We start from the raw sequence: 15,300 nt of genomic DNA, 5'->3' as shown, positions 1-15,300 counted from the left end.
CTGTAAAAAAACGAAAATGTTACATTGAGCCATGGAGAAAGAGTGTATATAGCTTATTTGTGATTAGTATGATTGCTTTCCTACAAACCCTAAATCAGAAAAAGTTGGGACGGTATGGAACATGCGCAGTGATTCTTAAATTTACTTTGACTTCATTGCAGACAGTATGAACCTACCAACCTAAGATATTTCATGTTTTGTCTGGTCAACATCATTTCATTTGTTCAGACCCATCCATTCCCGCATTTCAGGCGGACAACACGTTCCAAAAAAAGGTTGGGATGGGGGCACATTAGGGCCAGAAATGGGATAACATAATGATGGGATTTCAAACAGGTGAGGTCAACAGATGATTGTTATCATGATTTGGTATCCACTAAAGGCTGAGTTTTTGAGGAACAAAGGTGGGCAGAGGATCCCCAGTTTGTCAACACGTGTGAGAAAATGATTGAAATGTTTAAAAACAGTATTACTCAAAGATAAAGGTTCAGAGGGATTTGCATATTTCTCCCTCTGCAGTGCATAGTATCATTAAATGATTCAAGGAATCTGGAGGAATTTCAGTGCATAAAGGGCAAGGGGGCAAGCCTAAGCTGAACAACCATAATCTCCGATCCCTCAGACGGTAGGCACTGCATCAAGAAACGTCGCTCATCAATAGCTGATCTAACCACATGGGCAAGGCCCATGTTATATTCACAAATGCCACTTTAAACCTTACTGTGCAAAAAAGAATCTTTATGTTAACCACGTGAAGTAGCGGCATCAACTTCTCTGGGCTCGGGGGCACCTGGAATGGACCAACACACAGTGGCAACGTGAATTGTGGTCAGATGGACACTGTGTGCTCCGGACCAAAGACGGAAGGACCATCCAGACTGTTGTCAGCTGTAAGTCCAAAAGCCAGGGGCTGTTATGGTATGGGGTTCTTTCAATGCCCTTGGCAAATCTGTGATGGCAGCATTAATGCAGAGGAGTACATTGAGATTTCAGAGCAACAAGTGCTGCTTTCAAGATGACATCTTTTCCAGGGATGTCCATACATTCTTCAACAAGACAAGGCAAAACCACATTCTGCACACGTTACAAAGGCATGACCGTGGAAGAGGAGGGTACGGGTATTGGACTGGCCTTCCTGCAGTCCTCACCTGTCACCCATAGGCAATGTGTGAAGAATTTAGAAACAAAAAATATGACAGCGATGACCCCTGTGACAGATGGCTGGGGCAGATGCCTGGCCAGGAACTGCCAGAGGGACAAGGGTGAGAAGCCCAGTATCTTCCCCTGGACGCCAGATGGCAGCACCCCTGGGTTGCAGCGGTGCCTCGGACTCCCCCAGGGCTTCATGGGGGTTGGAGTTCTGTGCAGCTCTGTGGGGTTCTGCAGGCACTGCCGGGGGTGCTGCAACAGGAGTGGCTGGCCACTTTTGGGCACTGGTTTCACCTTACCCGGAAGTGCAGCTCTGGAGCAATTCTGGGTGCCTAATAAAAGGGAGCCAGTGACCACCTGTCAGCAGCCAGAGTTGGGTGTAAGGAGGACTAAGCTTGTGGAGGAGTGGTGGTGGAAGAGAGGATAGTGCTGTTGTGGTTTGTTTGGGCTTGGGACTGTGTTGTGGCTGGAGGGATTACGGGGAAGACGTGCCTTCCAGCTGAAGAAAAATAAAAGTCTTTTCATTTGTCAAGTCTGTGCCGGGTCTGGCGCAATATAGCGCCTTTATTACACCCCATACTGTCACACAACTTAAGATGTGCTTGCAGGAAGAATGGGACAAAATAACACCGGAAACACTTCATCGCTTGGTATCCTCAATGCCAAAATATCTTTGAAGCCACTTGTTGTGGTGACATTACAAAATGCTGAATGCTTTACTGTCCCAACTTTATTTGGAATGTGTTGCAGGAATGGATGGATATGAACAAATGAAAAGAAGATGGCCAGACAAAACATGACATATCTTAGGGGTTCATACTGTCTGCAATGAAATAAAAGACAAAGTACATTTAAGAATCACTGCATCTTTTATTTTTTTTTTTTACTTTCTTGAATGCAAAGTATAGGGAAAGTATTGCAATCGTCCAAAAATTCGACCTCGAGATTTTGATGAATCTCAACATTTTAGAACTCGAGTCCAAAAATACCATTTTTGGAATTATGTCCGTGTATGTAAACACGATACCTTGAGTACACTTTCACTTCGGACAACCAAATTTTGTATACAAGTGTTAGGTACAAAATGTCGATTTCTTTCAACTTTTGGGTTATTTCCGCGGACCGGAAGTGGTACTTTTTATTCATGCAGATGCAAAGTCCGATTTATTCAACTTTACTTTTGTAATAATTGTTCAGTATATTATTCACTTGATTTGATTTGTTGTTGATGGTTCTTTAATGTACATAATATTAAAATATAATCATTGCCTTGTGGTTTATTCTTCAAATATCCATCCCCATATCTGAGTTTACGAGAAAGTCGAGGGGAGACCACTCACGATTTTTTTTAATTTGCATTTTCCATACTGTTGCAAGTTTTTCTGATTTGGGGATGTGGTTGGTCATGTAAAATAGGTATGAATTAAAAAACAATTATTTATTTTACTTTAAACTTATGTATTTTAGGGCAGCACGGTGGTGCAGTGGGTAGCGCTGTTGCCTCGCAGTTAGGAGACCCGGGATCGCTTCCTGGGTCTTCCCTGTGTGGAGTTTGCATGTTCTCCCCGTGTCTGTATGGGTTTCCTCCCACAGTCCAAAGACATGCAGGTTAGGTGTATTGGCAATTCTAAATTGTCCCTAGTGTGTGCTTGGTGTGCGTGTGTGTGTGTGTGTGCCCTGCCCAGGGTTTGTTTCCTGCCTTGCGCCCTGTGTTGGCTGGGATTGGCTCCAGCAGACCCCCGTGACCCTGTAGTTAGGATATAGCGGTTTGGATAATGGATGGATTATTTATTTGAGTGCCAAACTTTATCAAAACTAGTTTAATGCACAATTAATGAATTATTAAAGCGTATATTGAGTGGCAGGAACTGTAGGTAGGTGCCAGTCCTTAGCCAGGCACTCTCACATTCATTCAATTTAAAAAAAAATAGATTAAAAAACACAAATAATCGACTCTATTACTAACACTCTTATGATGAATCATTCTGATCCTACAGTTGTAAAATATGCTGACTTCAACCATAGGAATTTGTAAGGAACAACGACAAACTTCCATCTGTATGTTCCACTTGAAGGTCTCTTGAAGGGCCTGCTCTTTTTAAGAGTTAAAAATGCCTTTAATTGTAAACCTGTTGTACAACTGGATCACAATTTGGTCCATCATACTTCAAGCTGAAAGCCTATTGTTAGATGGCAACAGCTATCTTATCGTTAGCTAAGCCACCAACGTTCATATAGATGGTGACCAGGCTGAAATGAAAATGCAGTCTTGTGGAGTTGTGAGGCGGCAGCACTAACCACAATCCCACCATGCCGCACTGCGGAAAAAGTACCAACTTCCCTTTCCTGAACGCATTTAGTCCTTAATTAGGTGGGTAGATAGCCTAAGACTTGGGCACAAAGCAGGAACTCACACTGGATTGGTGTCAATCCATCAGATGGAATGCAAATGTATAGTTTATCAGAGGGATAAACTGCAAAATGTAATGGAGGTGACCAGAAAAGAATACCAGGAAATACACAAGGATCAAAGTATCAAAAAAAAAATCAACGTCTAAGAATCAGCAAAATGGGTCAGAAACAGCACAGTGTCACACACGTGTGTTTAGAGGAGCACTTTAAGAGCCCCTTTAATAACTGTAATTTCACTCCAGGCCAGGGGTTGGTGCTGTTGTCCTCATGCTTTTCCCTTTCCACTCATCAGGACAAAAGATCATTGGCACAAGAAACTGTGACATCACTTCCACCCTTAACCCCACCTCTTTTGGTCAAGAAACTAAATTAAAAGAAAGTACATCATTATGCAAATAATATAAATAACATAAACAATAGGATTAAAAATAAACAGAAGAAATTCATTTAAACATAAGTATAACAACTACTCAGTCCCCTCTGTAATTTCTGGAACTCGAGTGAGAGACTCCCATATTAACTTTAGAAAATACTCTTATCACTTTATGTTTATAACCTATTTTTGTATCTACTGAAGGCTGTAAATATGGATAGCCCCTTACATCCTCCTGCTCTGTTTCTGGATTCTTCATTAACAAAGATTTCTGGACCTCGGCGATCTCTAAGGTAGCCAAAACGTCACTCTCCTCGTGTAGCGTGTCCAGTTTTTTAGAAAATCGCTCCTGTTTCACTTCTTTACTGATATCTTCAAACACATCCACGGCATTGTCTGGTCGCTCATCCAAAATCCTGGACAGAACCTGAGACAGGTGGTCGTATCTGTACAGGAATAATTAAACCAAGAAGATGGTTAACTCTGAGAGGATTAGTTAGTCATGTTTACAAAATGAATCTCCTTTTCTTTTCATTTACTGTGGGATGCAAAAGTTTGGGCAACCTTGTTAATAGTCATTATTTTCCTGTATAAATCGTTGGTTGTTACGATAAAAAATGTCAGTTAAATATATCATATAGGAGACACACACAGTGATATTTGAGAAGTGAAATGAAGTTTATTGGATTTACAGAAAGTGTGCAATAATTGTTCAAACAAAATCAGGCAGGTGCATAAATTTGGGCACCGTTGTCATTTTATTGATTCCAAAACTTTTAGAACTAATTATTGGAACTCAAATTGGCTTGGTAAGCTCAGTGACCCCTGACCTACACACAGGTGAATTCTATAATGAGAAAGAGTATTTAAGGGGGTCAATTGTAAGTTTCCCTCCTCCTTTAATTTTCTCTGAAGAGTAGCAACATGGGGGTCACAAAACAACTCTCAAATGACCTGAAGACAAAGATTGTTCACCATCATGGTTTAGGGGAAGGATACAGAAAGCTGTCCCAGAGATTTAAGCTGTCTGTTTCCACAGTTAGGAACATATTGAGGAAATGGAAGACCACAGGCTCAGTTCAAGTTAAGGCTCGAAGTGGCAGACCAAGAAAGATTTCAGATAGACAGAAGCGGCGAATGGTGAGAACAGTCAGAGTCAACCCACAGACCAGCACCAAAGACCTACAACATCATCTTGCAGCAGATGGAGTCACTGTGCATCGTTCAACCATTCGGCGCACTTTACACAAGGAGATGCTGTATGCGAGAGTGATGCAGAGGAAGCACAAACAGAGCCACTTGAGGTCTGCTCAAGCACATTTGGACAAGCCAGCTTCATTTTGGAATAAGGTGCTGTGGACTGATGAAACTAAAATTGAGTTATTTGGGCATAACAAGGGCGTTATGCATGGAGGAAAAAGAACACAGCATTCCAAGAAAAACACCTGCTACCTACAGTAAAATATGGTGGTGGTTCCATCATGCTGTGGGGCTGTGTGGCCAGTGCAGGGACTGGGAATCTTGTCAAAGTTGAGGGACGCATGGATTCCACTCAGTATCAGCAGATTCTGGAGACCAATGTCCAGGAATCAGTGACAAAGCTGAAGCTGCCGGGCTGGATCTTTCAACAAGACAACAACCGAAACACTGCTCAAAATCCACTAAGGCATTCATGCAGAGGAACAAGTACAACGTTCTGGAATGGCCATCTCAGTCCCCAGACCTGAATATAATTGAAAATCTGTGGTGTGAGTTAAAGAGAGCTGTCCATGCTCGGAAGCCATCAAACCTGAATGAACTAGAGATGTTTTGTAAAGAGGAATGGTCCAAAATACCTTCAACCACAATCCAGACTCTCATTGGAACCTACAGGAAGCGTTTAGAGGCTGTAATTTTTGCAAAAGGCGGATCTACTAAATATTGATTTCATTTCTTTTTTGTGGTGCCCAAATTTATGCACCTGCCTGATTTTGTTTAAACAATTATTGCACACTTTCTGTAAATCCAATAAACTTCATTTCACTTCTCAAATATCACTGTGTGTGTCTCCTATATGATATGTTTAACTGACATTTTTTATCATAACAACCAACGATTTATACAGGAAAATAACAAGGTTGCCCAAACTTTTGCATCCCACTGTATATCCACTTTTTGTCCATCCACCAGTGTATTGTTAAAATCACCTAACCTGTTTAGGGTAGCAAAGAGTAGGGGGAGAACCAACCCTGAATGGGACACCAGTGATTATTGGCATATAATTATAATTTAACTGAGTGTAAGTCATATTGAACACTTCATACTTAACACAGTTAGCACACTAACTTTGGCCTAATTCTTCTTCTGTCAGCACTGTCAGCAACAATCCAGCTCAGTGCACATTTGCAAGTCCACATCTGGAGCAAATCCAGATTAGAAAAGGCTGGCTATGGCATGTCACGTCTGGGCCGAGTCCTGAATAAGCTCAGTCTGCTTGTCTGCAGTGCAGTAATGGCATGGGCCAAGTTTATTTCGGAATTGGCAGTTCTAAAACGTTTTTAGCTCAAGTATGGCATGTCCCTTTTGAACCAAGTCTCGATTCTAAACACACCGACAACACATCTGTGCTGAGTCTAGAATAGACATTGTCGGACTATCCACTCACTTGGGTCACATTCCAGAGAGATTTTGGTAACACTTTACATTGTGTCCGTAATTACACTGTAAGGCCTTGTTCACACGGGCGTTAAGATTTTGGATAAACGAACTTGCTCTGAACGTCCTAGACGTTTATGTTGCATTTTGTGGTGGCGATCGATTGACTTCTACACCGGCGTTCGTTTGTCTCTGTCTAACGCCAGCCTGCAGCCCAAATTATAGTTTGTGTGTTAACCTGTGGAGGCAGTGTCGAGAACTGGATATGAAAGCCCTTGTCGTTTTATTTGAGGTGCCTCCTATCAATATGGACCATTTTGCTATGTTAGATATTAATCTTTTTGTTTTAAAAATACTCGTAATACGGCGACGTAGGGAGAGAAAAAATCGCTGCCGCTACTGGGTTCATCCTCTGACTGCACAACGTCGGGTTAAAGCAGTGTTTCTCAAATAGTGGCTCCGTCAAGGGGGGCGCGTTTGACCTCAGGGAACATGCTTTTTTATTTTTCTTTTACATTTTTTTTGAATTTAGAATGCACTTTAAATCTTTTCTGTTACATTTAATAAAGCTATTCTTTGTTGTAAATTGGTCCATATTTCTTTCTTTTTTTATTCTCTTATACGTTAATAAGGATACAGTGTTATGCAGAGGTGTACTTATAACAATTTTATAGACAAATGATACTATTTATAGTCGCTGGGGCGAGATGTTTTCTTCTTCCTAGGAGGGGCATGACAGAAAATAATTGAGAAGCACTGGGTTAAAGGAAGTTTTTTTGTGCTTTATGAAGAAATGCAAAAATTTCCGCGCAAGTTTTTTAATTACTGTCGGATGTCGGTTTCCACTTTTGATTGTCTGCTGCAGCTGGTGCAATGCCACATTGCACGCCGATCAACCAATTTGCGACTTGGTGTTAGCCCCGAAGAGAGACTACTTGTCACTTTGGGGTAAGGAAACAGTAGTCGAGTGTGCGCTTACACCGGTGTTATGCACTGAAATAAACCCCCCACCCCCCCGCTCCTCCCCGCTCCTCCAAAGCGTAAAATAAACGCGCAGAAAACGAACTAGAAGAGGTTTTCTTGCGTTCGTTGGGTTTTGAACGCCAAGAAAAAGCTACACGCAACGTTTTTTTGATGCCGTATGAACGCGCAGCCGGACAAACGCACGTCACCAAAGCCCGTGTGAACACTCTCATTGACTCCTACGTAGAAAACACTCGGCGCTGATCCGCCACCGGACGCCTTCTGACGCAAAAACGCTCGATTTTAACGCCCGTGTGAACAAGGCCTTACTACTATGTAATTAGCTGTATAAGTACAGTGCAACTACAAGATATTACTCCATACTTACTGTGTAATACAAAGTAACGCTATAGTTAATTACTCAGTTGTCATTGTTATTCCATTCCAATTAATATAATTACAATGTAACAATTTATCACTGATCCAAAAACAAGTGTACTTACATAGTTACGATGTATCTGCACTTTCAAAATGTAATAAAAACATCAGGGTATGTAACTACAACTATTTAACAAATGTTTCCCTGGTCTGGGCAATTGCAATGATAATTGTATAGTTTTTCAATGATATTTCAAGATCTGTTTTAAATGGTGGAAACAGAAACACCTTTGCAAAATAGTAGCTGCCTGTCAATCATTTTAAAGCCTGTACAGCCGCTGTCCTTTTTGCCAGTTTGTGTCTCCGCTGCTTGCGTTGTGAGGGGTTGGTGGGGTTAGGGTGGCTGAACGCACACAAGGAGAAGCGGTCGGATCATCTGCTGCGAGCTGCGTGTTTTGCTTGTCGCTTGTCATTGTTTTAAGAGCTGGGAGCAAGTTAAAGTGTCTCTCGCAGGACTTCAAATTATCTTCTGAGAAGATCACGTCTCGTCTCCCTAGTCTGCCTCCACAAGATTTTTTTTTTATAATAGAGAAATAATCATGGCGATATCTGCAATGACAAGGACGCTCTTTGCATAATACTATTAGTATCCACGGAGCGAAGTCAGCATGCAAGCTAATCTAACCAGTAAAACAGTTAAAGGACTTTTTGAAAAATGGCCAAGCGTCAGGGAGAAGAGAGTATTGATTGTCTCAGAAAGGTAAAAAGGACTTTATCAGGACAATTATTTCGAGTTTGGTTTCATTGAGTCAATGGACAAAGTCATAATTAAGTGTGTCATTTGCGGTGAGAAACTGGCGAATGAAAGTATGAAACCCTGAGAACTGAAGCGACACCAGACTACCAAACACCCGGACACGGTGGGTAAACCCAGGGAGTTTTTTCTCTGAAAAAATGAAACTGTGATAACTAACAGGCCCCAGAATATTAGGGAAAGTTTTGCCAGGACTGGAAGTGACCAAAAGCAAACAACTATTGCATCGTTTGAGTGCTCTCTCCTTATTACACAAACCAAAAAGCCACATAACATAGCAGAGACACTAATTAAACCAGCTTGCATTAAAATGGCAGAAATAATGTGTGGACCTCAGGTCGCTAGCAAATTCAAGACTGTACCACTGTCTAACAACACGGTGAAAGACAGAATTGATACAATGGCTGGAAACGTTGCTGTAAGCACATATAAGACGGAACTGATTGAACGATATTATCAGCAGATTATTTTTATTATAAAGAAATGATATTACCAGCCTGCAGCTAAATGGGGTTTGAACTAATAACATAGAAAAGGCACAACTGCCCTAAATGATAAAAACACAAGACTGGTTTACAAACAGACAGCGGTGTCGAGAAGTGGAAGGCTTCAGTGGCTTAATCCCTGGTGTAGAGCCCGATACGCACACACAATCACGGCAAGCTCCGATCTTCTCGCCCATTGTGTACCATTCATATTCCAGTTGTGCAATAAATCAGTTCCTTTCCAAAGCCTGCCTTATTAATATAATTATTTGTATAATTTTAATGAATTACTGTGTTTTGACCCATTAATAACTACACCCTTGTGTAAATTAGTTGAAACAAACTCTGAAAACAGCAAAAATCAGTTTTGCTCCATTTTTTTTATTATGAGAAATATTTATATACTCACGTCAGTATATGATATGACCTCCTCGACTCTTGAGAAGCGTCACCATGCGATTTGGCACAGAATCCATCAATTCTGAACGGTCTTGGTGGATTCTGGGGGTATCTGTACCAAACTTGAATTAGGGCCTGAATCGTCTTCTCCTTTGCTGTGCAGTCCATTCCACAAAGTCTTTGCTTACAAATAGACCACAAATTTTCAATTCGGTTCAGATCAGGAAGGTTTCCAGGCCCCTCCAGAATGTTCATTTGATTCTCATTGAAAACATTTCTTCACTTGTTTCAGTGAGTGACTCGAGGCCAGATCTTGTTGAAAAACATTGAGACATAACTTTTTCAGTTCTGAAAGAACTTTTCTGCAGAGAAGTTCAATGTGTTGTGGTGAGCACATCGTGCCCTCAACAGTCCGCAAGCAACCAATGCCATAATAGTTGAAACATCTTCTTTTGTAGATGTTTCAAGCAATCTGGTGTTCTTCTAAATGTCTCCCCACTCACTTTGAGTAGTGAGAAAAGTGCTATATACATGTAAAGAGGTATTATCATTATTAAAGAGACTAGGGGGCTTCACCTCCTGCTCACTCCGCTCGCCAACCCCTGTGTATTTTTTTTCCGGATACACACTTTTAAGATTTTTTTTTCTTTGAATTGTTGCTATTTCATTAGTTTCACTTTTATTTCAGAACTTCTGTAAAAACAATATTTGGAATCTTTCGAGTCCCAACGTGCTGAATCTTTTTAATGAGGTCAGTGAGACGTGTGTTTAATGACTTTGTAGCGTAATTCAGGATCGGTTTCTCTGTTTGGAATTTCAGCACAGACAAAACAATCTTCATCATCAGCAGTTAATCATTTTTTTTTGCAAAGTAACCAATAAATGCATGTGAGGTAAACTCCGTTCTTGAAATTCTCTTGACTTAAACTTCAAAGCCTTACAATATTTCCATACTTCTGACATATCACCTCTGTCCATATATTCGATCTCTATTCACCTTTTCGTTATTTCTCCAAGTAATAATTTCTCTTTCTTTACACTAATGTGATCTTTACTTTCTTTTTTTGACATGGTCGTTTTTTTCTGCTTCCATATTCTGTATCTTGCTCTGCATGTGTTTTGTGCCTACGTTTTTTTTCGTCTTTTGAATTCCAGTTTTCATTTTCTCTAACCTGCTCTGCATGTGTTTGTCTCCCTTGTTTTTTAACCTCTTTATGACGTTTTACTTTGTTTTCAACTCTTTGTCTTTTATTTCTGACCTCGTTTTGTCTTGCTTTTGTTTCAATGACGCCTGGTCCGTGGTGATTATTTTCCCTTTTTCGAGTAATAATTTTTGTTTGTTTGCACTACTGTGATTTTTACTTTCCTTTTTTATACTTTCTAATTTTCCTACTTTCATATTCTTTAACTTTCTCCACACGTGTATCGTGCCATTTTTTTTTTTTGCGCCTTTCGAATTCCACTGCTTTCCTAATCTCTAACCTGCTCTGTATGTGTATAGCGCCAACGTTTGTGAACGTCTTTATGAAGTTCTACTTTGTCTTTTACTCTTTGTCTTTTAATTCTGAGCCCGATTGGACGTACTTTTTTTTTCAATTCCACTTGTTCCAGGCTGATAATTACTTTCCATATTTTCTGAATTTGCACCTTGATTATTCTTTTTCTTTTTTTTCTCTCCAACCCTTTTGAGTCTCTTTTTTCCGCGTTATTTTCTTTTTCACTTAGTCGTCTACGTTTCATTTATAACGTATTGTCCTTATACGCTTTATAAGAGAGCCCTGTATCTACGTGTGCTCAAAGTCCAAACACGACTGAGTGTGTTTCTGCCCGTGCTCTTATTTGATTGTAAGAAAGGCGTGTCTTGCAAGAATCTCATGTTCCACGTCATCGCGAGGCAGTCCTAAGTCAATGTCTTGGCACAAAGTGTCATGTTTAAGGTCCCCGCGAGACCAATCTCTCTAGTCTCGCAGGTTTTCCGTGATCTTAACGTGAAGATCACGTCTCGTCACCCTACTGTTTCTTTCCAGGATTTTTTTTTTTATAATAGAGAGATATAATAGACAAATTAATAATTTACATCTCTCTATTATATAAAAAAGTAATGAGACTTTTCAGGAGATGAGCCGAGACTTTTTGGAAAAGATTTTTTCAAGTGCCACGAGAAGAGAATATTGCCATGAGATTTTTAAAATTCACGCCATCCTAGCAACTATTTTCAAACAAGACCACAGTACTCTCACCTCTCATTCGTGTGAATGCTTTTGACAGACACAGTTCTTGCTCTCTCAGCTCTTATACATTTTAACGTTTTCCTCATTTTAAGAACCCAATTAAAGAAGACGTATTATGTCCAAAACTTACTGAAGAATTTCATCACGAAGGGTTATCAACAGAAAAAAATGAGTACACGGGCAATCCTAGCACTGAGAAAAGATGAATTCAAATGATTGAACGTGAAAATTGACGATTGGTAACACGGCAAATTGGTTGATTGCGTATCAATAGACGATGCCGAAACAGTTGGCGGTGATGGTGCGAAAGATGAAAACATCAACTTACAATATCACAAAGATTATCTACAACCGTTAACCGTTCTCTTTCATCTCGTGGTTTCTTTTAAGTGTCTTCCATGATCTTAACGTGAAGATCACGTCTCGCCGCCCTGGTGTTTCTCTCCAGGATTTTTTTTTATAATAGAGAGAAAAGCATGACTCTGTTTAGATGCTGAAGTTCCCTACTTGATGTAAGAACTGCTCTTCAGTCTTCTGAGCCTATTGGCACAGTGCTTGGCTGGACAGAATGAATCTGAACCTTCTGGTCCCAAAGGAGGGAGTTGCCGATCATCTTTTTAGTCTCAGACAGACTTTTCAGAGGGAGGTCATTTTGGAGAATGTGAGAGCAAACTTCCTGCCTGAGAGTTTCCTCAGAGTGCCCTCGGAATCTCCAGATGGGACGAGTGCAGTTGATTAATGAAGGAATATCCTCAGCACCTGGTGAGGTCTATGGAATTGCAGACATCAAGCAGTCATGTCCTAAATATGACGGCTGTAATAGACCTGCCATGGCTGTGACAAAAACATTATGATGCTCCGAAATTTGGGGAGGAGCTTTAACATTTATAAAAGTGTCATCATTTCTACAAACCAAAATGTCTGCAAAACCCCTTAAACGAAAGTCTGCACTGTGCACTTTTATTCACGCCTGAGTTGTTTGATTTGTAATTTTGAAACTGTGGAGCAGAGGGGGGAAAATCATGGAAAAATGTGCCTTTGTCCCAAAAATTATAGAGGGTGCTGTATAGTGTGGCACCGTCCCAAGACCCTCCAAGCACAAATCACGTGAAGTGTTTCATTAGCCACCATTTGCCCTGCACTGAAGACCTGTTACATTCCAGGTAGAAGAAAGCTACAGAAAGTCTAACAAGACCCAACCACAGTGATCACTGCTTACACAACTCACCTCTGGAGTGCATTTGTTAGAAATACAACCTCCAGATTTAACAGATGCCAATCAGATTCATCGGGTACACAGCCACATATGGTCTTCTGTCAGAAGAACCTCTTTAAAATACTGTTGGCTGAGCCGCAGGGACTTGTACTATGATCAAGTGAATGATAGACCGCATGTTCTTCGCATCAGCGAGCGAGTCATTGCTCCAACTCATCTGATTGTGAGTGCTGCCTGAGAGAATAAGATGAAGGGCAACCTGAGAGTAAATTATTCGGTCAAGTTCGGAGACCCCCAGACACTCACTCAGGGCAGCACTCCACTGCTGAGGCCCTCTTCTTGCTCAGTATCGCATATTGCAGTGGTTCTCAAACTGTGGGGCGCATCCCTCTGGGGGTGGGCGTGGAATAAATGAACAAGACATCAAAATTAATTTTTAAAATTTTTGTTTTAAATTTAAATTTGCAGGCATATAATCACAACGAATGCATTATAACTACAATTAAAATAAAACATTTCTAAGGTATCGATCTAATGACTAATATGTGCCTGCTTTAACGTACACAGCCTGTCCAGGTTTGGTTTGATATTCCAGATGGACACTCTGAGCTCCTTTTCTATTTGAAGTTTGTTTCTATGACGAGCGGCGCCGCTGCTGCTGCTTTTATAGTCGCGGATTTTCGGTCCAGAAAGTTCAAACCGTATCGGTATCTGTCGCAAACATTCGGGTAACAGTACTGTAGATCAGGTGATAATGTGGCACGACTGCACCACAGCAGCGTAGCCAATATTGCCAAATTGAGTTAAATAATTTATTGCGTATTGGGTTATTTTTATGATACAACTAACAGCGATATAATATTTGTCGGATGAAAATACGTTCGCGCAGATTGACTTCATCGGTGTCCTCGTTTACGAGATTTTTAAAAATTAAAACAGATTTAATTGTTTCTTTACATAAAAAATAATTTATTCTTTGTTTTTGGGATTAGAATTACTACCAAAAACCACACAAGGCATTTTAACAGTTATTAAAGCACTTTAAAAAAAATAAATTGCAAATATTTCATCAAAGTTAGCCGAACACATGCAAATCTTATGGAAGTAAAAATGATAGGATACCGTGACACCGCACGAGTATCACACCTTTGTTAGTTGTATCGTGGGTTATTCTCACTTATCTTATATTATGCAGGGGACGCAGAATTATTCCAGGTATTGGTTACGAAATATGAAAGTTTGAGAACCACTGGCATATTGTACCTGTCCGTTGATGGGTTCAACTGCTGCCCGCTGAAGGGCTTTGAGGAATAGCAATGACGCCCTGGCCTTTCTCATAAAATGACAATGGGAGCCCCTGTCCCTTACCGGGCTCATCATCAGGTTGTGATGCCTTCTACTACCACTCTGGATTCAGGGGGAGCACTCTGCTCACCAGAGTGATTTCTTCTGATTTAGAGCCCCTCCTGCTCTAGTCCATCTTTGTGTCCCCTTCAGCACACCAGTCATCTGTCACACCAAGTTCATTATAACATTCCTAAACAACTTCTTAAGTAAAAACAGGCATTGCGCTATGACAGAGGTGTCCACTTTACTCGTGTTGTACTCACAGGCTAATGCTCGATTTGGTGCTGTGTTTCAGCAGGTACGCCTTGACGTTCTGCACCGCCAGCTCCGTCTCATTGTTTGTGCCCTGTGTTTCTGTCATCCTCGATCCGACAATACCAGTCTTCTACTGCAAGAGGAAGAAACAAAATCACCGTGAGAACATTAGAAAGAGTCAGAAGATAAAAGCACCAGGAAACTCCCAGCCATACCTTTTCCGCTTTATTCTGAACAGCCCCCCCCTAGGACTGGTTGAGACTAGTTTTGAGATTTGTGTGTCATCGTGGTTTATCATATTGATGCAAACTGAAGAATACAGGGGGCCTGAAGTGCTGTGTGCAAAATTTGATGGATGGTGCTATTGAACCTGACGCCCTGAAGGCATTTTTCAGCAATCTCCACCCTTGGTAACCCCAAAATGAAGCCTTGCTATTCAAAAATAATGGCGGGACAGTCAATGTTTCACTAAAACCTGACAGATAACTTCTCAAATGTGATAGAATCTGTGTTTGTTTCAGATGTAAACATTCCTTTGCTTAGAAACTGCTGCTAAACTATACTGCTCAAAAAATTAAAGGAACACTTTTTAATCCAAGTAGAGCATCAAGTCAGTGAAACGTCTGGGCTGTTGATCAGTTCAG

General features: G+C 40.8%; 1 protein-coding gene across 1 annotated transcript in view; it reads right to left on the bottom strand.

Annotated features, from left to right (window-relative positions):
• Nucleotides 1–14,762, bottom strand: part of LOC120539718 (radial spoke head protein 4 homolog A-like) — a 41,153-nt gene extending 26,391 nt beyond the window's left edge. The window contains exons 1-2 of the mRNA XM_039770101.1: nucleotides 14,665–14,762; nucleotides 4,164–4,380 (exon numbers count right to left, since the gene is read on the bottom strand). Coding sequence (XP_039626035.1) covers nucleotides 4,164–4,380; nucleotides 14,665–14,762 — 315 coding nt within the window. The remainder of the gene's footprint in view (nucleotides 1–4,163; nucleotides 4,381–14,664) is intronic.
• Nucleotides 14,763–15,300: the final 538 nt, after the last annotated feature.

The sequence above is a fragment of the Polypterus senegalus genome, chromosome 11, assembly GCF_016835505.1.
Source record: "Polypterus senegalus isolate Bchr_013 chromosome 11, ASM1683550v1, whole genome shotgun sequence".
Lineage (NCBI taxonomy): Eukaryota > Metazoa > Chordata > Cladistia > Polypteriformes > Polypteridae > Polypterus > Polypterus senegalus.
The sequence above is the reverse complement of the archived record's forward strand: the minus strand, read 5'-3'. Positions and strand labels throughout refer to the sequence as shown.